This window comes from Sorex fumeus, unplaced genomic scaffold (genome assembly GCF_029834395.1).
Source record: "Sorex fumeus unplaced genomic scaffold, SorFum_2.1 ptg000015l, whole genome shotgun sequence".
Taxonomy (NCBI): Eukaryota; Metazoa; Chordata; class Mammalia; order Eulipotyphla; family Soricidae; genus Sorex; species Sorex fumeus.
In genome coordinates, this window is record NW_026606072.1 from 25,935,614 (window position 1) to 25,955,420 (window position 19,807).

The 19,807-nt window shown below is 41.6% G+C and overlaps 1 protein-coding gene across 1 annotated transcript in view; it reads right to left on the bottom strand.

Moving 5' to 3' along the window:
* Positions 1-19,807, bottom strand: part of NNT (nicotinamide nucleotide transhydrogenase) — a 114,727-nt gene that overhangs the window by 25,496 nt on the left and 69,424 nt on the right. Inside the window, exons 14-18 of the mRNA XM_056112120.1 lie at positions 17,196-17,429; positions 15,836-15,996; positions 13,686-13,865; positions 3,692-3,851; positions 2,631-2,712 (exon numbers count right to left, since the gene is read on the bottom strand). Coding sequence (XP_055968095.1) covers positions 2,631-2,712; positions 3,692-3,851; positions 13,686-13,865; positions 15,836-15,996; positions 17,196-17,429 — 817 coding nt within the window. The remainder of the gene's footprint in view (positions 1-2,630; positions 2,713-3,691; positions 3,852-13,685; positions 13,866-15,835; positions 15,997-17,195; positions 17,430-19,807) is intronic.

The following is a 19,807-nucleotide window of genomic DNA, read 5'->3' on the forward strand; positions in this document are numbered from 1 at the left end:
TAATTTTCTCATCTTTTGCCCCAGGCAATGGGGTCATATTAACAGCCAATTGTCATTTTTATTAACAGACATTAACAGTTTCACCAGCACTCACTAACATCCTGATGAATAAACTGGTTTCATTTAATAATGGAGTTGTGCCTAGTCATCGGCCACCATCCAGATTACACAGCTTTTTCTCCCAGAAGGGAGAAAAATGATGCCCTCCATAGCCATGCCACCGGACTCCATGCCAGGCTGTTTCATTCGGGGTGCCCCAGAGAGGGATGGGTGAGAGCCCTTCCTGCCCCAAGGAACCCAGCCCCAGCAGCCGAAAATCTATAGGACCCAACCACCGCCACGCTCAACGCTGTTTCCCCACACGATCAGGCCGAGCCTCACAAGTGAACGTATTCCTGGACTGCGTGGACACCTCATAAGATACTTCCTGCCCATTCTCCATATGTACCATGCCACATTTGATCTGGTGCAAATAGTAGGCAATAAATCATAGAGGGAAATATATATATAGTATATATTTTCAGATATATATATACATACACACACACACACACACACACACACACACAAAAGCTCACATCATTCAACCTTTAACAACATGTTAGTGATATCCTAAAGAATGTCTTAATGGACGCTGCCAAATAGAACAATCTTCACCGTTTCCTCTATGGATACTGCTTTGGAGCATTTTCAGCATTTTTTCATAATAGACAATACAAAATATATTATTTCTGTTGTGCTCTGGGACAGGAATTGGGGCTGGGGATGGAAACATCCCAAATGTGGTGTTGGGAAGGTGTAATGGTGGTGGGATGGGTGATTGAATATTAAATGTAATCACATATTGTGAACTACCTTATAAACATTTTTAAAATTTAAAAATAATAAATAATAAGTAAATGATAGGAGATCTAAAATTATAATAATAGTAATAGTTGAGTTGTCTCCCTAACTTGGATGGCATATCCATGAAACTGCTAGTGATGCAGCGGTTACACCAGGCGGTAACACCAGAGGGTCCCCTGACTCCTGACAACAGAGCTCCAGGAGAAGGATGGGAGAGGATGAGCAGGAAGGATTCAAAGGTTTTTGTTTGTTGTTTTTGTTTTGTTTGGGGGCCACACCTGGGGATGCTTAGGAGTCATTCCTGGCTCTGCACTCAAGAACTGCTCCTGGCAGTGCTCAGGGGACTAGACTACCCAGGGATAGAACCCAGGTTAGTCACATGCAAGACAAATAAATGTCAAGAAGGACACAAAGTTCTGCAAGGGCTCATTTCCTGGGGCCTTGGGAGAATGCTCTCAAACCTTTAAAAAGGCCCTCCCGTTGATCGTCGATTTGCTCGAGCGGGCCCAGTAACGTCTCCATTGGAGACTTTGTTGTTACTGTGTCTGGCATATCGAATACTCTCGGTAGCTTGCCGGGCTCTCCGAAGCTTGCCGGGCTCTCCTTTAATCCAAGGTTAATGAAGAGTCTTCAACTTTGCCACTTTGCCTACCACCCTCTAGGGAGCAATGTTTCTAGGGCCCTAAAGGAAATGCCGGGAGCAGCTCCTGCTCTGTTCATGTCCCAAAGGCTGCAAACTTCCCAAGTCACTTCAGAGACCTTTTTCTGACCAAGAGTACCAAAGTAAGATCAGGAAGACATCAGCCGCCCACAGGCCAACCCTCCAGAGGCCTCAACTGGAAGATATTTTTCTTCAGTGTGAACAAGGAAAACCCAAAAAGGACACAAGCTACTATGGCCCAGAAACCTTTCTTGATCTTCCTCCACGGAAAAACAGCAGTCTACTTACTAATGAGTATCCAAGAATTTAGTATAAAGCTTCTGATCCAAGAACTGAGTATGAGAATCAAAATTTAGTTGCAAATTTCCTATGAAACATTCAAGAATTTAGTCAAAAATCTCCAAAACTAAAAGGAGTCCTATTGAGGGTTGATGGCATTATAGACAACAAAAGTAGGTAGTAAGACTGAGGTAAGAATAGTTTTCTAGGGGATGGAGATATAACAATGCGGGTAGGGCATTTGCCTTGCAAGCAGCTGACCTGGGTTGAATCTCCAGCATCACATATGGTCCCCTAGCACCACCAGGAATAATCCGTGAGTGCAGGGCCAGGAGTAATCCCTAAGCATTGCGAGGTGTGACCAAAAGAAAAAAAAAGCAAAAGTTTTCTGCAGCAACTTCATCCATTTACCTAATTATTTCACATTAAAACTATACTTCAAGACACAGTCCCTGGGGCTGAAGAGATAGTACAGCAGGTAAGGCACTTACTTGCTTCACACTCAGTCAACCTGCATACACTCTAGGTTTATCATCCCCTGAACCCCTCCAAAAAGTGGTCCATGAACATGGAGCCAGGAATAAGCCATTAGCACCATGGGGTGTGGCAAAAAATCACCTATTGCATGTGGCCAACACTGCTGATTCTTTGGGGTCACCCTGGAGACCCTAGCATTGTATCCTGCCTTGGCATTCAACCAGCCAGTCAGGTGGGCTGAGAATCTCACTCACACACACACGTACACTCTCTCTCTCTCTCTCTCTCTCTCTCTCTCTCACACACACACACACACACACACACACACACACACACACTCTATAAGTCTCACACAGAAAGTACTTACCTGACTTTTTTGCCTTGCTCAATAAGCATCTTTACCATGTCTGCAATGGGGTACTGAGCTTTGGCTGCACACAGACCATAGCCTAACAAGAGAAGAAAGAACACAACAGGATGTGTTTTTTGTGTGTTTTATGCAGGAGAAGGGGGGGTGGAAGATGCTTATTTATTGTGTAATGTATAACCAACCAGCCAACCCACTATCCAGAAGTCCAAACAATGGATTTTCTTTATTTTTTTTGTTTTGTTTTTTATTAAAAAAATTTTTAATAGTGAGACATCATGAGGTACAGTTGCAGACTTACAAATTTTTGTGCTTGGGTTTCAATTATACAATGATCAAATACCCATCCCTCCACCGGTGCCCATTTCCCACCACCACGGATCCCAGTATCCCTCCCACCCCCCATCCCACCCATCCCACCCTGCCTCTGTGGCAGGGCATTCCTTTTTGTTCTCTCTCTCTTATTGGGTGTTGTGGTTTGCAAAAGAGGCAATGGGTGACAATCATGTTTAGTCTATAGTCTACTTTAATGGATTTTCTCTAGAGAAGAATCCTATGACAGCTAAAATCTTAAACTGAAACCAGTTTTTGCCTGTTATACCACAGCACGGTATGATCAGCGTGAAGAGTCAAGCAACCTTCCCGATTACTAGAAAACTGAGATCTAGAGAAACAGAAGGCCTTGGCAAATGCAATGCCAACTGTTCAAGGCAAAATTAAAAACAAGTCAAGGTACTGCAGCTTCCAGACCAAGATCTTTCTACTTAAAAGTTACTTCAGGAGCTGAAGCAATAGTATAGTGGGAAGGAGGCTTGCCTTGCATGTGGCTGACGGGCTCAATTCCCGGCAACATTCCCGGCAACCTGTATGGTCCCCTGAGCACTGCCAGGAGTGATCCAAATCCAAAAAAGTGTTTTATGTAGGTTTTAAGTATGTGGTGCAAGAAACTGAACCCAGGTACCAGAGCATCACATATGCAAAACATGCACTCTACATATATATATATCTCCCTGGCTGTTCTTTTCACTACAGTCAATTCTATTAAAGGGGTTTTTTTTTACCTGGAGTAATAATAATGCTACTAGCCTCTCGAATCATATCAATCGCACTGTCAAGGTTGATTTCTGTATGTGTACCAGAAATTTCCATGGGCTTTCCACCAGCTGTTGATGTGGTACCATAGCCTCCAAGAATCACATTAGCAAGGGAGCGATTCATTGCCTGTAGAGCAAAAATATTACCTGTAAGAGTTTAATGCACATCCTTTTTAAGGGTATAGGTTTATATAAAATAGTTTAACCAAATTAATTTGATCCAGTTTCCTCTTTCTTTCTTTCTTTCTTTCTTTCTGTTGTTTTGGGGCCACACCCAGCAGTGCTCAGGGCTTACTACTGGCTTTGAACTCAGGAATTACTACTGGAAGTGCTTGAAGGACCATATGGGATAAGAGGGATTGAACCCAGGTCAGCTGCGTGCAAGGCACACCCTACCTGTTGTACTACTATTTCAGCCCCTAGTTTCTGGAAATTATTTCAAAATTCTAGATGGGAAAAAATTCAGGAAATTGCATCTTTTTCCCTATAAAATCAAGTGCACATTGAGAAATTTTTCAGTAAGAGTACATCTTTTGAGAAGAATTTAAATAAAAAAAACCACCAGCAACATAAAAAATTAATGAAATTTTATTACTGGGCTGGTTATTACTGTATGCACACTGAATAGGAAAGTTCTACTTTCATATTTATGTGTAGTTTACCAGAATAAAAGAGAATGACAGGGGAAAGAAATTTTATGAGGGGATCCTACATAAATCCTGTTACCAGTTTAAATGTCAAAGACAATAGAGGACTCAAAAGAACTTAGAACTCTGCTGCCCTCTACTGTCAAAGGGGAAAAAAGGATTTTGGAATAATTTTCAAATCAGTTAACTGAAATGGAAGTGGGGCTGGCACAACGGAGTAGGGCACGCACACCGCCGACCCAGGTTGGATCTCCAGCATCCCATAGGGTCTCCCCTGAGCTCCTCAGGAGAAATTCCTGAGTGCAGAGCCTGAATTGGTCGGGTGTGGCCCCAAAACAAAACTAACAAATACAACAAAGTGACAAGATTCAGCCTTCAAAGATATTTCACTTCCAAAAGGGCAAGTAGGGGTATACGCGTTCTCATTAAAACTTACACACACTATTTTAATTAGGAAAAAAATTAATTTCAGGGAGAAAAAGAGGAAGGCACTATTCATTGCATACTGCTTATTTACTATCCTCCAGATGAAATGACAAAAGCCGATATGATTTTGGAAGTTTGCCTTGCACGCAGCCAACCCAGATTCGATCCCCAGCATCCCATATGGTCCCCTGAGCACCGCCAGGAGTAACTCCTGAGTGCAGAGCCAGGAGTAACCCCTGTGCATCGCAGGGTGTGACCCCCCAAAAAAAGCAAAAAAAAAATATTAAAAGTTTATACTATTTAAAAATTATATATATAAATGTTAATCTAGTAATTTAAATAGCACTTTATTATTTAAAGGTATTACTGAAAAATAAAAATCCAAAAGATTTTCAGTGGTAACAGGGAATAAAATTAAACCATCCTCCATCCCTCCTGCCACACAGAGAAAGTCTCGTCTGCTCAGCCCCTGGGGGGCGGGGGGGGGAGAGAGAGAGACAGAGAGAGAGAGAGAGAGAGAGAGAGAGAGAGAGAGAGGAAGGAGAGGGAGGGAGAGAAAGAGGAAGGGAGAACAAGAAATGCAGGGAGAAAAAGCAGAGAGAAGCAGAGTCACGTGACTGCAGGTAGCACAAGTTTCAAATTAGCTGCTATCTGACACAAAAGTCACATTTACAGAGTCCAAAGTCTGGAAATGCTAAGACTATGATGCATTTTAGACGTCTGAGTATCTTGATGTGTGAAGGAATAACACATGGAGTGTCAGAGAAGAACTCAAGTAGCTCCTGCAATTCAGTTCACTATAATGATGGAACGTGAAGATCTAAGTTCTAATACAACTTCTTATACTTACATGTAAGACCTACGGAAAATCCTAATAGTCATACCTGAAACTTCATTTTCAACTCTTGTCAATTTTGATCAACCTTTTATAGTTTTGAGAGACGGGGTTCTAAAATTAAATTACTGAAAATATATGCTGATGGAGTTGTGCCCTTACCAAGGGATTCAACCTACTATTTCATACAAGGACATATGTGTTACGCATAACTTCAGAAAAAAGTTTAGAAGTACAGAAGTCTCCTTCAGTTGAGCGCCACAGTTCAAAGACAGACAGATAACAAACAGAAATGTGAGGTAGAGGAACAATGTAAAGGACCTTTCAGTTCCAACTTAACTCAAAGCACCATTCTTTGTTGTCTAAGGGAAGAGTTTCTGAGAACATTTCATTAATGTGTGCCCACTTCTGATTGGCATCTTCAGGAGGGGAAAAAAGAGCACCACACAGTAGTTTAACAATCGAAGTCAACTTGTTAAAACATGTATTCACAATTATATCACCATCAAGTTAATTCCATGTGGTCTCTTAAAAACTAAATTATTTTTCATCTCTGAATTTACCATTGCAACATCATTTTTTTCAACAAATGTTTAGGGTTTAGGGCTTTGTTTTGTTTTTCTTTCTTTTTTTTTCTTACATGATTAATGAAGTATTTTGTGACCACTGATCCACACGCTGGTGAGTTCCCAGCTTCCAAGACAAAAGTATTTGCAACACTGTCCAAAACTGTTCCTTTTAAGTTATTAAGGCCTATAATGAACATTGTATGCTACATTAAAGAAACCCCTAATCCACCTCATTCCAAGAAAACGGTAAGAAATAAATCTGAAAACAAAAGCAGAGTTGTAAAATAGACAAAAGCAAAGCAATAATAACATATATCACGGACGAGTCTCCCATATTTTAATACTTGGTAGGTGCTAGTTAATTGATTATAAGGCCAAAAATGCATTTTGGGGGTCTGGTTTTGATCCACTTTATTTTCATTTGGAAACTGGCAGCAAAGTACAGAAATTTGAAAAATTATTCCCCAAATGCTGTCCATTTTTGCAAGCCCTCAAGTTCCTAGGCAATCTGGACACTCTCTCAAGTGGATGGACTGTAAAATACTAAGGAGGTTTGCCGATAGGACATCTGGATACAAAACAAACCATCCATTTGAGCTGGTGGTTTGGAGACTCAACATTTTTTAGTTTTTATAATACTGGAGTATTGTGTAACCACGAAATTAGCTCAGCGGACACCCAAAAGAATTCTCTGTCAGAACAAATTCAATTTTAGGGACTGCTGATTAGCCACTTGGGGAGCATTCCATTCCCTTGCACATAATAAAACCATTCTGTGTGGGTTGGGACTTGTATATTTCCCTCAATAAATAATGAAGGTAAACATACTTGGGGTCAGAGCAACAGGACAGCAGGTAGGGCACTTGTCTTGTACACACACAACCTGGATTCAATCTCCAAAGCCCCCAAAGAATCCCTTAAGTCCTGCCAGGTGTGATCCCTGAGCACAGAGTCAGGAGTAACCATAAGCACTGTCAAGTATAAGCCAATAACAAAAACAAAATACTAGTCAGTTAATATAAATTGACATGTGGCAATATACCTGTTATCATACCCAACTGGAAAGAATTCCAAATATGAAAAGAACTAACAAAATATTTATCTAACATTCATTTCACAAATACAGTCTATTTGAATGGGTAAGAACAGGCAAGCTTCATAATGATAGTTTTTGTTTAACTGAACACTCAATGGTATATTGAGGGGAGTCAAAGAAATAGGGCGCTTGCCTTGCACATCAAAGATCCAAGTTTGCTAACCGGCATCCCATATGGTCCCCAAACCCACCAGAACTAATCCCTCAGTGAAGAACCAGAAGTCAGTCCCAAGCACTTCTGGGTGTGGTCCCAAAACAAAACAAAACAAAAATGGCATACTGAATCACCTTCTCTGTAAAATGAGAATATCTCCAACTCCTCCAGTCTTAGTGTGACAATTAAACTAATATTTGCAAAGCACCCCCATAAGGCCTGCAGTATTGCACTATGCTCATTGACAAGCATTTTCATTATTATTATTTAATACCCCCATCCCCTAAGCAGCTAAGTACTAGGCATGAAGAGACAATTTCTTTTCTTTTCTTTTTCTTTTTTTTGCTGCTTTTTGGGTCACACCTGGCAATGCACAGGGCTCTGTACTCCTGGCTCTGCACTCAGGAATCACCCCTGGCGGTGCTCAGGGGACCATATGTGATGCTGGGAATCGAACCTGGGTCAGCCATGTGCAAGGCAAACACCCTATCTGCTGTGCTATTGCTCCAGTCCTGAGTAGACAATTTCTTAGAATAAAGTAGCACAGCTAATAACCAATGTAGATTTGTGTGAAAAGTCAAAAATCAGGAAAATGTAGAAGGAAAGAAAATGTACACCTTACGCCTCCCCAGTACCCTAGGATAACCCTGGCACATGGGGTAAGAAGAGCATCACCACATCCCTGTGAACTGTTGGCCTGCTTGGCTGAGTATCACTAGGAGTGGAACTCTGACACTGGTAGTCCACCCCCAAAACATTTGCTAGGGCAAGGAGGTAGCAAAAAATGCTGGAGCATATGCCTTTCAAAGCCTAGGCACGAGGCTAGATCCCGGCACCACACACTCGACACCCACACCCACACAACTGGGTGTAGCCCTACCTGTGTCCAACCCCCACACTCCTGGGAATTTCTTGAAAGTCCCCCAAGGGAAAAAAAATACCTTAACCCCACATACAGCATAAGAAAAAAAGAATGCATAGCATGTAGACAGTAAATGCCATGTCTAAAGCACGGAAACAGAACAAAAACAGAACTTCAAAAAAATCCATCAAGAAATAAAACAGAAAGTGAAGAGATTGGGCCAGAGAGTTAGTAGAGCCAGTAGGGCACTTGCCTCACACACAGCTGACCTGGGTTCAATCCCCAGCACCACATAAGGCCCTTTGAGCCCCAGTAGGCGTGATCCCTAAAGGCAGAGCCAGGAGTAAGCTTCCAGCACTAACGGGTGTGGTCCAAAATTTGCAAAAAAAAAAAAAAGAGCGATGATATCATCACAGAAGTCCACATAAAAGCAGACTTTCAACAAGTTCATCCTCTACCTTATTCCAGTTCCTGTTATTGAAAGAGCATCATTGTAAGACTGACTGCAGTTCCTGTAAACAACAATAAACGAAACCAAATGAAGGGAAAAGGAAGAAAATAAAAGAAACAGAGACAGAAACTTGGAAATTACTTATGAGTTCACTGATATGTGGTATATGGAGCAGCCAAAGAAATGGATAAAACAAAAATGAACTTTTGGACTATAAGATCAATTAGTGGTTACAAGAGGAAAGGCGGAAGGAGAGGCTGGCAGGCAAATAGGGTAAAAAAAGTGTCGATTGTACGATGAGAGAATAGGGGCTGCAGGATAAACTTGGTAAAGTACATACACACTGATTTTTTTAGCAATGCACACTGAAAGTGCATATGTTATACTGTCAGATTACTTCAATTTAATTTTTTTTAAAAAGGAACTGAAAACCATTTGAGGGGTCAGAGAAATAGTGCAGGAATGAAGGTGCATGTCTTGCACCCTGGCACCAGGATCTCCAAGCAACCCCAGCACCACAGAGCCTGAACAGCACCAAACCCTCAGGCCTCCACACTGTGCCAAAAGCCAGGCTGGCTAAGGGTCACTGGAGGGGACCCTAGTGGTCCTGAGCACTACTTAGGAGAACCAAAAAGTAAAGAGAAAGAAAACCATTTACCCACCACTCATCTGATAAAGGGTTAAGAGCCAAGCTATATAAAGCACCGTAGAGTATTACCAAAAAAAAAAAAAAATCAAAAACTAGGAGGGAAGAGATGAACAGAAATTTTCTCAAAGAAGATATACAGATGGTCAAAAGATAAAAACAAAAAGAAACTTCTTTGCACTCTTATCAATAGGGAAACGCAAGTCAGTGACATGAGCTATCATCTCACACCTGTGAGACTACACACATCATAAAGATGTGTCCATGTGTGCAGCCAGTGTTGGCAAGGATGTGGAGAAAAGGATCCTCAATCATTGCTAGTGGGAATGCTGACCTGTCCAGTCTTTTTGGAAAACAATATGGAAACTTCTCAAAAAACTAGGAATTCAGCTTCCACTTCTTGGCATCTACTCCAGCTGCCCAAAAACTCTATTCAGCAAAGTCTTTTGCACTTTTATGTTCATTGCAATACTACTCACAAGAGCCAAAATCTGAAAACTCAAATGTCCAAGAACATATGACTAGATAAAAAACAATGCTACATATACATGGGGCTGGAGCGATAGCACAGCGGGTAGGGCGTTTGCCTTGCACACGGACAACATGGCCAACCAAAGTTCGATTCCTCTGCCCCTCTCGGAGAGCCCGGCAAGCTACCGAGATCATCTCGACCGCACGGCAAAGCCTGGCAAGCTACCTGTGATGTGTTCGATATGCGAAAAACAGTAACAAGAAGTCTCACAATGGAGACGTTACTGGGCCCACTCTAACAACTCAATGAACAATGGGAGGACAGTGCTACAGTGCATATGAGAGATATAATGATATTTAGTACAGGAATAACAAGTGGTCAAAAGGCAACAGAAACTGACTTGTCTACATTAGGAAGCTTACCATGGGGGGGGGGGGCGCGTAGGGCTTGGGAATGGGGAAAAAACATTGGATAGGGGTGGGGATGACACCACAACAATTGTGGAAAGAAACAGAAACTCTGGTGGAGGGTGTGGTACTGGTCACGGTCACGGTCCTCCCGTTGTTCATCGATTTGCTCAAGCGGGCCCAGTAACATCTCCTTCGTGAGACTTGTTGTTACTGTGTTTGGCATATTGAATACGTCACGGGGAGCTTGCCAGGCTCTGCCGTGCGGGCGAGATACTCTCGGTAGGTACTGAAATGCTTTAAATGATTTAAGATCCTACCATTAACAGTATCGTAAACCACGATACCTAAAATAAAACAAAACTGATAAAATAGAAAGAAAATTATTTAAGGGGGCCAGAGAGACACTACGGTGGGTAGGGTGCTTGACCTCCACATAGTCAATCCGAGTTTAATCCTTGACATTTTATATGGTCCCCTGAGCACTGCCAGGAGCATCGTCAGGTGTGGCCCAAACACCAGGACAGAAGGGAGGGAGGGAGGGAGGGAGGGAGGAAGGAAGGAAGGAAGGAAGGAAGGAAGGAAGGAAGGAAGGAAGGAAGGAAGGAAGACTTAAAAAAAAAAACCATGATGACACTATAAGAACTACATACAAGGCCCTGTCCTCCCCGTATCAGCAGTACATTGGCTTTCTTAAGATTAAAATCTTCCCAGTTAATACTGAAAACAAATGACTTCAATAGTATTATAAACCATGATAAACTATGATATCTGAATCTAAAAAATAATCAAATAAATAAAAATAAAATCAGTATTTTGACCAACCACAAATTTTAGTAAGAATAAGAATCTGCTGCCTTTGCAAGTCATTTATCAAATAAAACAAAATCAAATTAAGTTAAAAGTTCATTTCTAAGGGAAACTATTCTTAACGCAACTAAGTAAAATTTTTCTTCCTCATGCAAATCATGAATATTTGATTTCTAAAACCCCAAAGCTTGACACTTTTCAAATAGGAGACAGAAACTTCCACTTTTCTGAATCCCCAGATCAACTCGGGGATTTAATTTGTAAAAAGCTTTTCTCTTATTTTGATCTTGGGCTGTCAAATCCTTTTGTTTTTATAATAAGGCTAAAGAAAATAAAATGCCAGTTATTAAAAAAAAGATAACTTCAACATTCACTTTAAAATGAGATTTTACAATAGAACAGGGGCTGGAGTGATAGCACAGCAGTAGGGCGTTTGCCTTGCACGCAGCCAACATGGCCAACCCGAGTTCAATTCCTCCGCCCCTCTTGGAGAGCCCAGCAAGCTACCGAGAGTATCTCGCCCGCACGGCAGAGCCTGGCAAGCTCCCCGTGAGGTATTCGATATGCCAAACACAGTAACAACAAAGTCTCCAATGGAGACGTTACTGGGCCCGCTCGAGCAAATCGATGATCAACGGGAGGACCGTGACCGTAACAATAGAACAGAAAAAATTCTAGGTTGTTCAAATTTAGAATTCCTAGACTCAGTAAAACTTACGGTAATTATTGGAGGACACAGGGAGGGAGGGTGGTGCTGTGGGAGAAATGAGCAAGGTCTTTTTATTGTTCTTGTCTGGTTGGTTGGTTTTGGGGCAACACCCTGCAGTGTTCTGGGCTTACCCCTGGCTCTGTTCTAGGGGATCAGCCCTGGCAGGACTCAGGGGACCATATGTGGTACTCAGATTGGCCACCTGTAAGGCAAACATCCTATCTTCTATACTGTCTCTCCAGTCCGAAGCAGGGTCTTTCACTAGTGGGACAGAGTAACCTCAAAGTCAACCTCTAAAATTCCGTAAGTGATAGGTCAATAAAACATTCATTTTTGAGTTGAGCTGAAAAATAATGCTTAATATTACAATTAAAGAAGGAAGGTAGGAATCTTCTCCACCTGAGTTGTTTTATTTTGTTTTTTTGTTTGGGGGCCAGCAGTGGGCTTATGCCTGGCTCTGTACTCAGGGATTACTACAGAGGGTCCCCCTAGCATCCTGGTGGTGCTAGGGGGACCCTCTGTAGTGTCGGGGATTGAACCCAAGTCGGCCCCAGTGCAAGGTAAGTGCCCTACCCATTGGACTTATCACTCTAGCACCTCCACCCAAATTGTTTGAATCAAAGTCTCCTGCCACCAAGAAGGGAATTCGAAACAGAAAAGTAAAAATAAAATAAGCTGGATAAGTGTTTTTCCTGCTAAATATTTCTTTCTTAAAAAAATCACACGGATTCTAACATTACAAAACTCACAGATGATCAGTGGAAACGAACCTCAGCAAGTTTTCGTAAAACAACACGACAGTAAGAAGAAAGATACCTGGAGAGGCCAGAGCGATGGTAAAGTGTTTCGGGCATTTGCTTTGCACATGGCTAACCAGGATTTGGTCCCTGGTAGCGCCAGGAGTAACCCTGAATGTTGCTGCGGCAGGGGGAGGAAGGAAGGAAGGAGGGAGGAAGAACCCGTTAACACTAAGCATGCCTTTCACACCTCAAAATTAATCCTAATGCAAAAATTAGAAAAATTAGGAATTCAGAGACAAACTTACATTCACAGAAAAGTACTCAGCAATACAGTACTTGCCTTGCATGTGTGAGGCCCTGAGTTCCGAGGTCTGAACCCCAGCACTGCAAATACACATACACACACACACACATACACACAACACACACACACACAAAAAAGTACGACATTAGAGAGAAAGTTAATAAATGTTATGTGCTCATATATATAGTCCCTATATATATGTGCTCATATATATAGTGCAAAACTTTAAAGTACTGTAATAAGACAGCAAGAACATAGATTGTAAGATGAAAAACAACTTTTAGATGTAACTCATTTGGGGTTTTCTTTGCTTTTATTTGGGGGGGGTCATACCTAACAATGCTCAGGGGTTACTCTGCACTGAGGAATTATTCCTAGTGGTGCTGGGGGACCATATGGGATGCTGAGGATCAAACCCCAAATGCTCTACCCGCTATACTATCAATCCAGCCCCTGTTGTACATTTTAAATTGCAAAGTATGATCTGTATTTATATGATAAGAACACTTGTTAATTGTGAATCAATATATTTCATGTAATCAGACAAATTTGTAATACACATAGCAAAAGCAAATGAAAGCAACGGATGAGAACAGTAAGTCTTTAAGTCCATAAGGAAGGCAGTCAGAAAACATTTATCTTCAAACATCTTTTTCCTAACTTTCTACCACTGGGTACTTTCAAAGTTGGCTTGCAAAGGTATTTCCCCATCCCAAAACTCTGACCTTTCTACTAAAGGGATCCAAATTGACATTGCCCTTGTTACTACAAATAACTGATCCCTAACATGGTGGGGGAGGGGGGCGTCCCCACCCCTTTTCCTTTTCTCTTACCACACACATGATGTAGGACAGGATGGCACCCGAGGAGCCAATGAGGGCACCGACGATGGTGAGCAGATTGTTGTTGAGCAGGAAGCCCTCAGCACACAGGGCCCAGCCGGAGTAGCTGTTCAGCACGGTGATGACCACAGGCATGTCTGCGCCCCCAATAGCGGCCGTCAAGGTCACACCCTAGGGCAAAGCCAAGCGGGCTCCAAGTTAAAATAACAGAGGCCAACGACCAATCCGTGAAAAGAAAATTAAAATGTCTGTCATTTAACATCCTGATTCTTACTGTGTTGCCAACCCATGTATACAGAGACAAGTTCCATTAGTGGTGACTGAGTGACTTCTCATCAGACCACATCCCTCACTGAGATCAGGTCTACTGAAGCACTTCCCTTGAATGGAAAAAGAAAATGGGTGGTGGGAAGAAAGACATACTTCTGCTTATCCTGAGCTCATTACCATGTGACCATACATGATGTATCACATAAGTCAAAAGCAATTAAAATTTGTCTACAAAAAAGTTTATCTTAGTAGCATATTCTCATGGGTTGGAGCGATAGCACAGTGGGTAAGGCGTTTGCCTTGCAAGCAGCCGACCTGGCCGACCCAGGTTTGATTACTCCGCCCCTCTCGGAGAGCCCAGCAAGCTACAGAGAGTATCTCACGTGCACAGTAAAGCCTGGCAAGCTACCCATGACATATTCGATATGCCAAACACAGTAACAAGTGTCACAATGGAGATGTTACTGGGCCCACTCAGGAAGTCGATGAACAACAGGAGGACAGTGACAGTGACATTGACAGCATATTCTCATATACCCAAATTCATCTCTTGCCAGAAATAAGTTTCTGAAATTTTATACTTCTAAACTATAGGATTAATTTTGAAACAGCTTTTGTGGGGTTTTATTGTTTGTTTTTTTGGGGGGTTGTTTTTTGGTTTCGGGGGGTTGCTTTTTTGGGTCACACCCAGCGACACTCAGGGGTTATTCCTGGCTCTGCACTCAGGAATTACTTCTGGCTGTGCTTGGGAGACCATATGGGATGCCAGTATTGAAGCCAGGTCAGCCGCATGCAAGGCAAACACCTCTACCTGCTGTGCTTTCACTCTGGCCTCCTTGAAACAGTTTTATGTCTTATTAGATTTAAAAAATCGAAACCATTTTTCTTCTAAAGTAAAAAAATCAGTGCTAGATAAGAATAAAATTGGACCATTAGCATTCACATGAAATATATATATATTTTTCCAGTTCCAGGGATCAAACCCAGGACCTCACACATGCTAGTCAGTGCTCTCCTCTTGAACTATTTAAATTTCACTGTAAAGGTTCCACATTAAATTTGCATACTAACTCTAAAGATTACATAAAAATAAGAACCATTTCAATGCCATAAATCTTGTGGTTCTGAATTAAGCACTCAGAGTTTGTTAAGCAACTTCTCTATATCTTAACTGTGCTAAGCACTATAGATTAATTTTTTACAGTACATCTATAAGCAGATACCAAATAAATAAACGTAAAGTCATTCCTTAGAGAATAACACAGAACCGTGTGTAATAGACTTTACACTGGCATGATAAAGTGATAAGCTGTAACATACAGAAAACTAAAGACTATCCCAAGAATCAATACCCTAAATGCAAATAACTAAGAGAGGAAGGGGAGAAGCAAGCCTGTCGTGAAGGGCTTCACTAAACTCCCCTTGTTAAATACACAGGTTTATTAACTACAATTTGTACAACTAATTGATGTCATAGTCTGCAATGAATATGAGAGCCACTCTGGGTAGGGTCTACCTTACACTTACTGTACAAACCCTAGCATGCTACTTTGGAGGACTTGTCACACAGCCACTTCCTAGGTACCTGATGGAAACACGGGACCTTCTAAAACTCTTGTTTATCATCGCATTGATCCAGGAGAAAACCCCCAGGGTTGTAAAGATAACATACATGGCAACTTTGAAAGGCACATTTTAAGGTATGTTTGAAGATTCTAAAATTCCAGATTCTAAAAGGATGGCCCCATACTAGCACTGAAAACATTTTTACTCCATCAGGAGTCCTGAGACAGCAGAAACACAGTTGTACTATAATCTAACAAAAATTCTCCCCATTTCAAAGTATGCACTTTCCATCTCTGACTTCTTACCATAACAGCAGACAGGGCCGACACCGAGCCCAGACAGGTAATCCCAGTGGTAAAGCTGGGGTCCATCATGAACGGGATCATCCCACCCACACTGGCCACCAGCAGCCCCGCATTGAGTAGGTGCCTTCCAGGGAGCAGAAGAGGGGCAGATTTCAGGACACCTAGGACCAAACGCACAGGAGACTGAACTTGGAACCCCTCAGAAACATCCTCGAAAGCCCTTACACACATAAGAAAACCCCTCACTCTCACATGCTTTCTTGTGTGTCACTTAATCCTAAACCACTGGAACAGTGTCAGAGCCAAAACATGGTCCTGATAGTATCACTCTGTATCACCAGATTCCAAAACATGAAAGCGAAGAGGAGTTCTTAGCACAGCACACGCTTAAGAGTCCGCACTGTTCTTTGCTTTGATCACCCAACAACGCCTGTACTCTTTGTCACAGAATAGTTGTTAAAGTGTGGTTTCATTTACTTTAAACTTCAAAGAAAATTGTCCACTAGTGGTTCTGATTCTATCAACTGAACCCAAGGGAGAAGGGCTGTTTGCAAATACAAAGCCTGAGACAACAATGTTTCTTAAGTTCGGCAAGCTTTTGTGATTTTTAAGTTTCAGGAAGTTCCCTACTTAATTTTAATGGCTTGATTACTGAGAAATAGAACCAAATTTTAAAATCATAAACTAGTTCCTCATAGAGACTCCCTTTTCCATGGACACAACCTATATGGAATGTTTTTAACCCCTCCATTTCCACATTCATGACTGCAATAACAAAAGTTTCTATGACAGAGCCCTCAAGCATGGCTATGTCTGTAAATAAGCACAATATACTCATCACACAGATGTATTCCATAAACTTCTCTTCAGAAAATGTGCAGAGTTCATATCTGGGAACTCTACTCAGGCTCTCTACCAAGGAATCATGACAATGCTATTTTTGTCCTATATTATTAGATATCAACCAGTCTCTCTGCAACAAACTTATAAACACAGGTTTGCAGAAGAAACCATTTCAGAGTTTTGCAGGATTTGTAAAGTTCAATACAGAAGAACTCTCTTAATGAAGAAGTAAAAAAACCCTATTTCCAAATGCTATAAAAATACTTCTCAAGGGGCTGGAGAGATAGCACAGCGGGAGGGGCGTTTGCCTTGCACGCGGCCGACCTGGGTTCAACTCCCAGCATCCCATATGGCCCCCTGAGCACCTCCAGGAGTAACTCCTGAGTGCAGAGCCAGGAGTAACCCCTGCGCATCGCCGGGTCTGACCCAAAAAGGAAAAAAAATACTTCTCAAGTAGCAACTACTATAAGCTATTTGCAGAAATGGACCCCAAACATTGTTATGTTCAGGAACTTACCTTGCAATTTCCCATAAGCAATAAGAGACCCACTAAAGGTGACACCACCAATGTAAGTACCCAGGTAGGCCACAATCTTGGTGAGATTTGTTGTTGCATCCATAGCAAAATGTGGGTACTCGACAATGTACTCTGCCACACAGGTGAGCACAGCTGCCAGGCCCACCAGACTGTGGAAAGCTGCAACTAACTGAGGTAAATCAGAGATCTGGATGCGTCTGGCAATTGTCAGTCCTGTTAGGAAATGAAAGATAAAAAACAAATTAAAGTTGAACACTTAAGTATTTCCAAAGTTGTCGCCAGTAATAACTTACCTGCTTTCTCATATAGGCTAAATATTCTCTTTAAGGACTATAGATTAGGATAGTGCATCCTTTCAAAATAGCAGGTGTTCTCCACCAAAGCTCAGCTCCAAAGAATCCAAACACACAGCATTACGGTGTGTCTCTTCCCTTACAGCCTTCACATAGTCCCTCCACCTAACACTTCAAAACTGTTTACCGCTCAGGGGCTGGAGTGATAGCACAGCGGGTAGGGCATTTGCCTTGCACGCGGCCGACCCGGGTTCGATTTCCAGCATCCCATATGGTCCCCTGAGCACAGCCAGGAGTCATTCCTGAGTGCAGAACCAGGATCACCAGGTGTGACCCAAAAAGAAAAAAACCTGTTTACCACTTCAGTTAAATCCCCCTGAACTCTCCATACTATATTAAGAGCCACGACACCCTCTCCATAGGTCAACACTTACTCTTCACATGCTAAAATTAAATAGGGCCTACTGGGAACAGGTCATAAAGCCAGTCAGAACCTTTTAACCTTTGAGATGTGCATGTTGGATCTCTATGGTTAGAGACACCATGTGATGCTGAGCTACGAACATTTCCTGGGCACTCAAGATTTGTGGCATCACAAGAAACAGCTGAACTGTGAAGAAGGTCTTTTTTTTTTGGTGTCTAGGTAGAAGCCAAATTCAAAAGAAGAGAAATACAGCAGCTGGGGACTAAGTTTGAAAATTGGAGAAAAATCTGAGGGGTTGCACAGCTCTCGAGAGCATTGAATGAGACTGTTTATGAAGGTCAGGTCTTTCCTTTCCTAGCTTGTACTAGAGCGCAAGGATTTATCTCTAAGTACCTTTTTTAGGATAATCAAGAAAGGATGCAAAGCTTTTCAGGGAAAGGACAAAAGAAGGTCTAAAATTAATGTTGAAATGGTAAATATTTAACCATCAGCTCCCTGAAATGAAATCATGTAGAGTCCAAGTAGAAACCTGAGTTCTTAATAATATGAAATACATAATTTTCAAATAATAATAAAATATTTAAGATACTTAAGCTTCATGCATTTGTTGAATTTTTCCAAACTTTCATATCTGATGTCAACCTAGTGTTTGTAACTGGTAAACAATAAATGAGAGTAATGAAGAATACTTGCTTAAGTGCTTGTGCTCTTCAAATTTAAGGGCTAAGGGTATATATGCTTTTAAGTTAGTTAATGCTACACTATCAACATTTTTCTCTCTCATTTCCTTAGGTCCAGACATCAGCAAATAAATAAAACCCAGATTTGTAGCAATTTTTAATTCTTTGAAGTGTATAGACAGTTACAATGGCCAATTTCAAGCTTCCAAACCACATGGGTAATATATATGGAGTTGGGATGAAATGTGCAAGAGTTCTAAGACTGGAGAGGCAGTACAGTGGGGAAGACGCACCCAGGTTGGATCCCTGGTACCCCATATGGTCCCCCTAGCCCACCAGGAGAGATTCTTAAGTGCAGAGCCAGGAGTTACCCCTGGAAAATGGCAGCTATGGCACAAAAACAGTCACTGTCACTGTCCTTCCGTTGTTCATCGATTTTCTCGAGCGGGCCCAGACTTTGTTGTTACTGTGTTTGGCATATCGAATATGTCACGGGTAGCTTGCCAGGCTTTGCTGTGTGGACGATATACTCTCAGCAGCTTGCAGGGCTCAAAAAATAAAAAACTAAAAAAAAAAAAAGCAATCCTTCATATACAGTGAAATCAGATCCCCTCAGGAGCACAGATAAAAAGATTTAATAAATCAGAAAGTTATGAGTAGCATTATTACCTTTGCCAAACATGATTGCTTTTTGGTTTTTAGCATTTAAACATGATAAAAATTTTATCATCTAAAACATGATTTCTTTTTGGTTTTTATCATTTAAGTTTCAATAATGACAATATTTAACTGGCTTTCAAAATTTATGAAATTTTAATAGCCCCAAGCATACCACTGAGTAAAACTAACATTAGTTTTTCTGCTGCACTTGTGTTTCTCATAGTTAGCAACTATATAAAACAGAATCTTCAGCTCTTTTTTATACCCAGAAGAACAAGATGAGCCTCCCTACAGTGCTTATGTAAGTACTCCAATTCCCCCACTCAATCTTCAGCTAACTGGACAGAGTCCTGAAAAAAATACACACAAAGAACTGAGTATAAGAAATGTCTCTAACAAAAGGGAATCCCCTGCCACAGAGGCAGGGTGGGATGGGGGGATGGGGGGAGGGATACTGGGATCCATGATGATGGAAAATGGGCACTGGTGGAGGGATAGGTGTTTGATCATTGTATAATCGAAACCCAAGCCAAA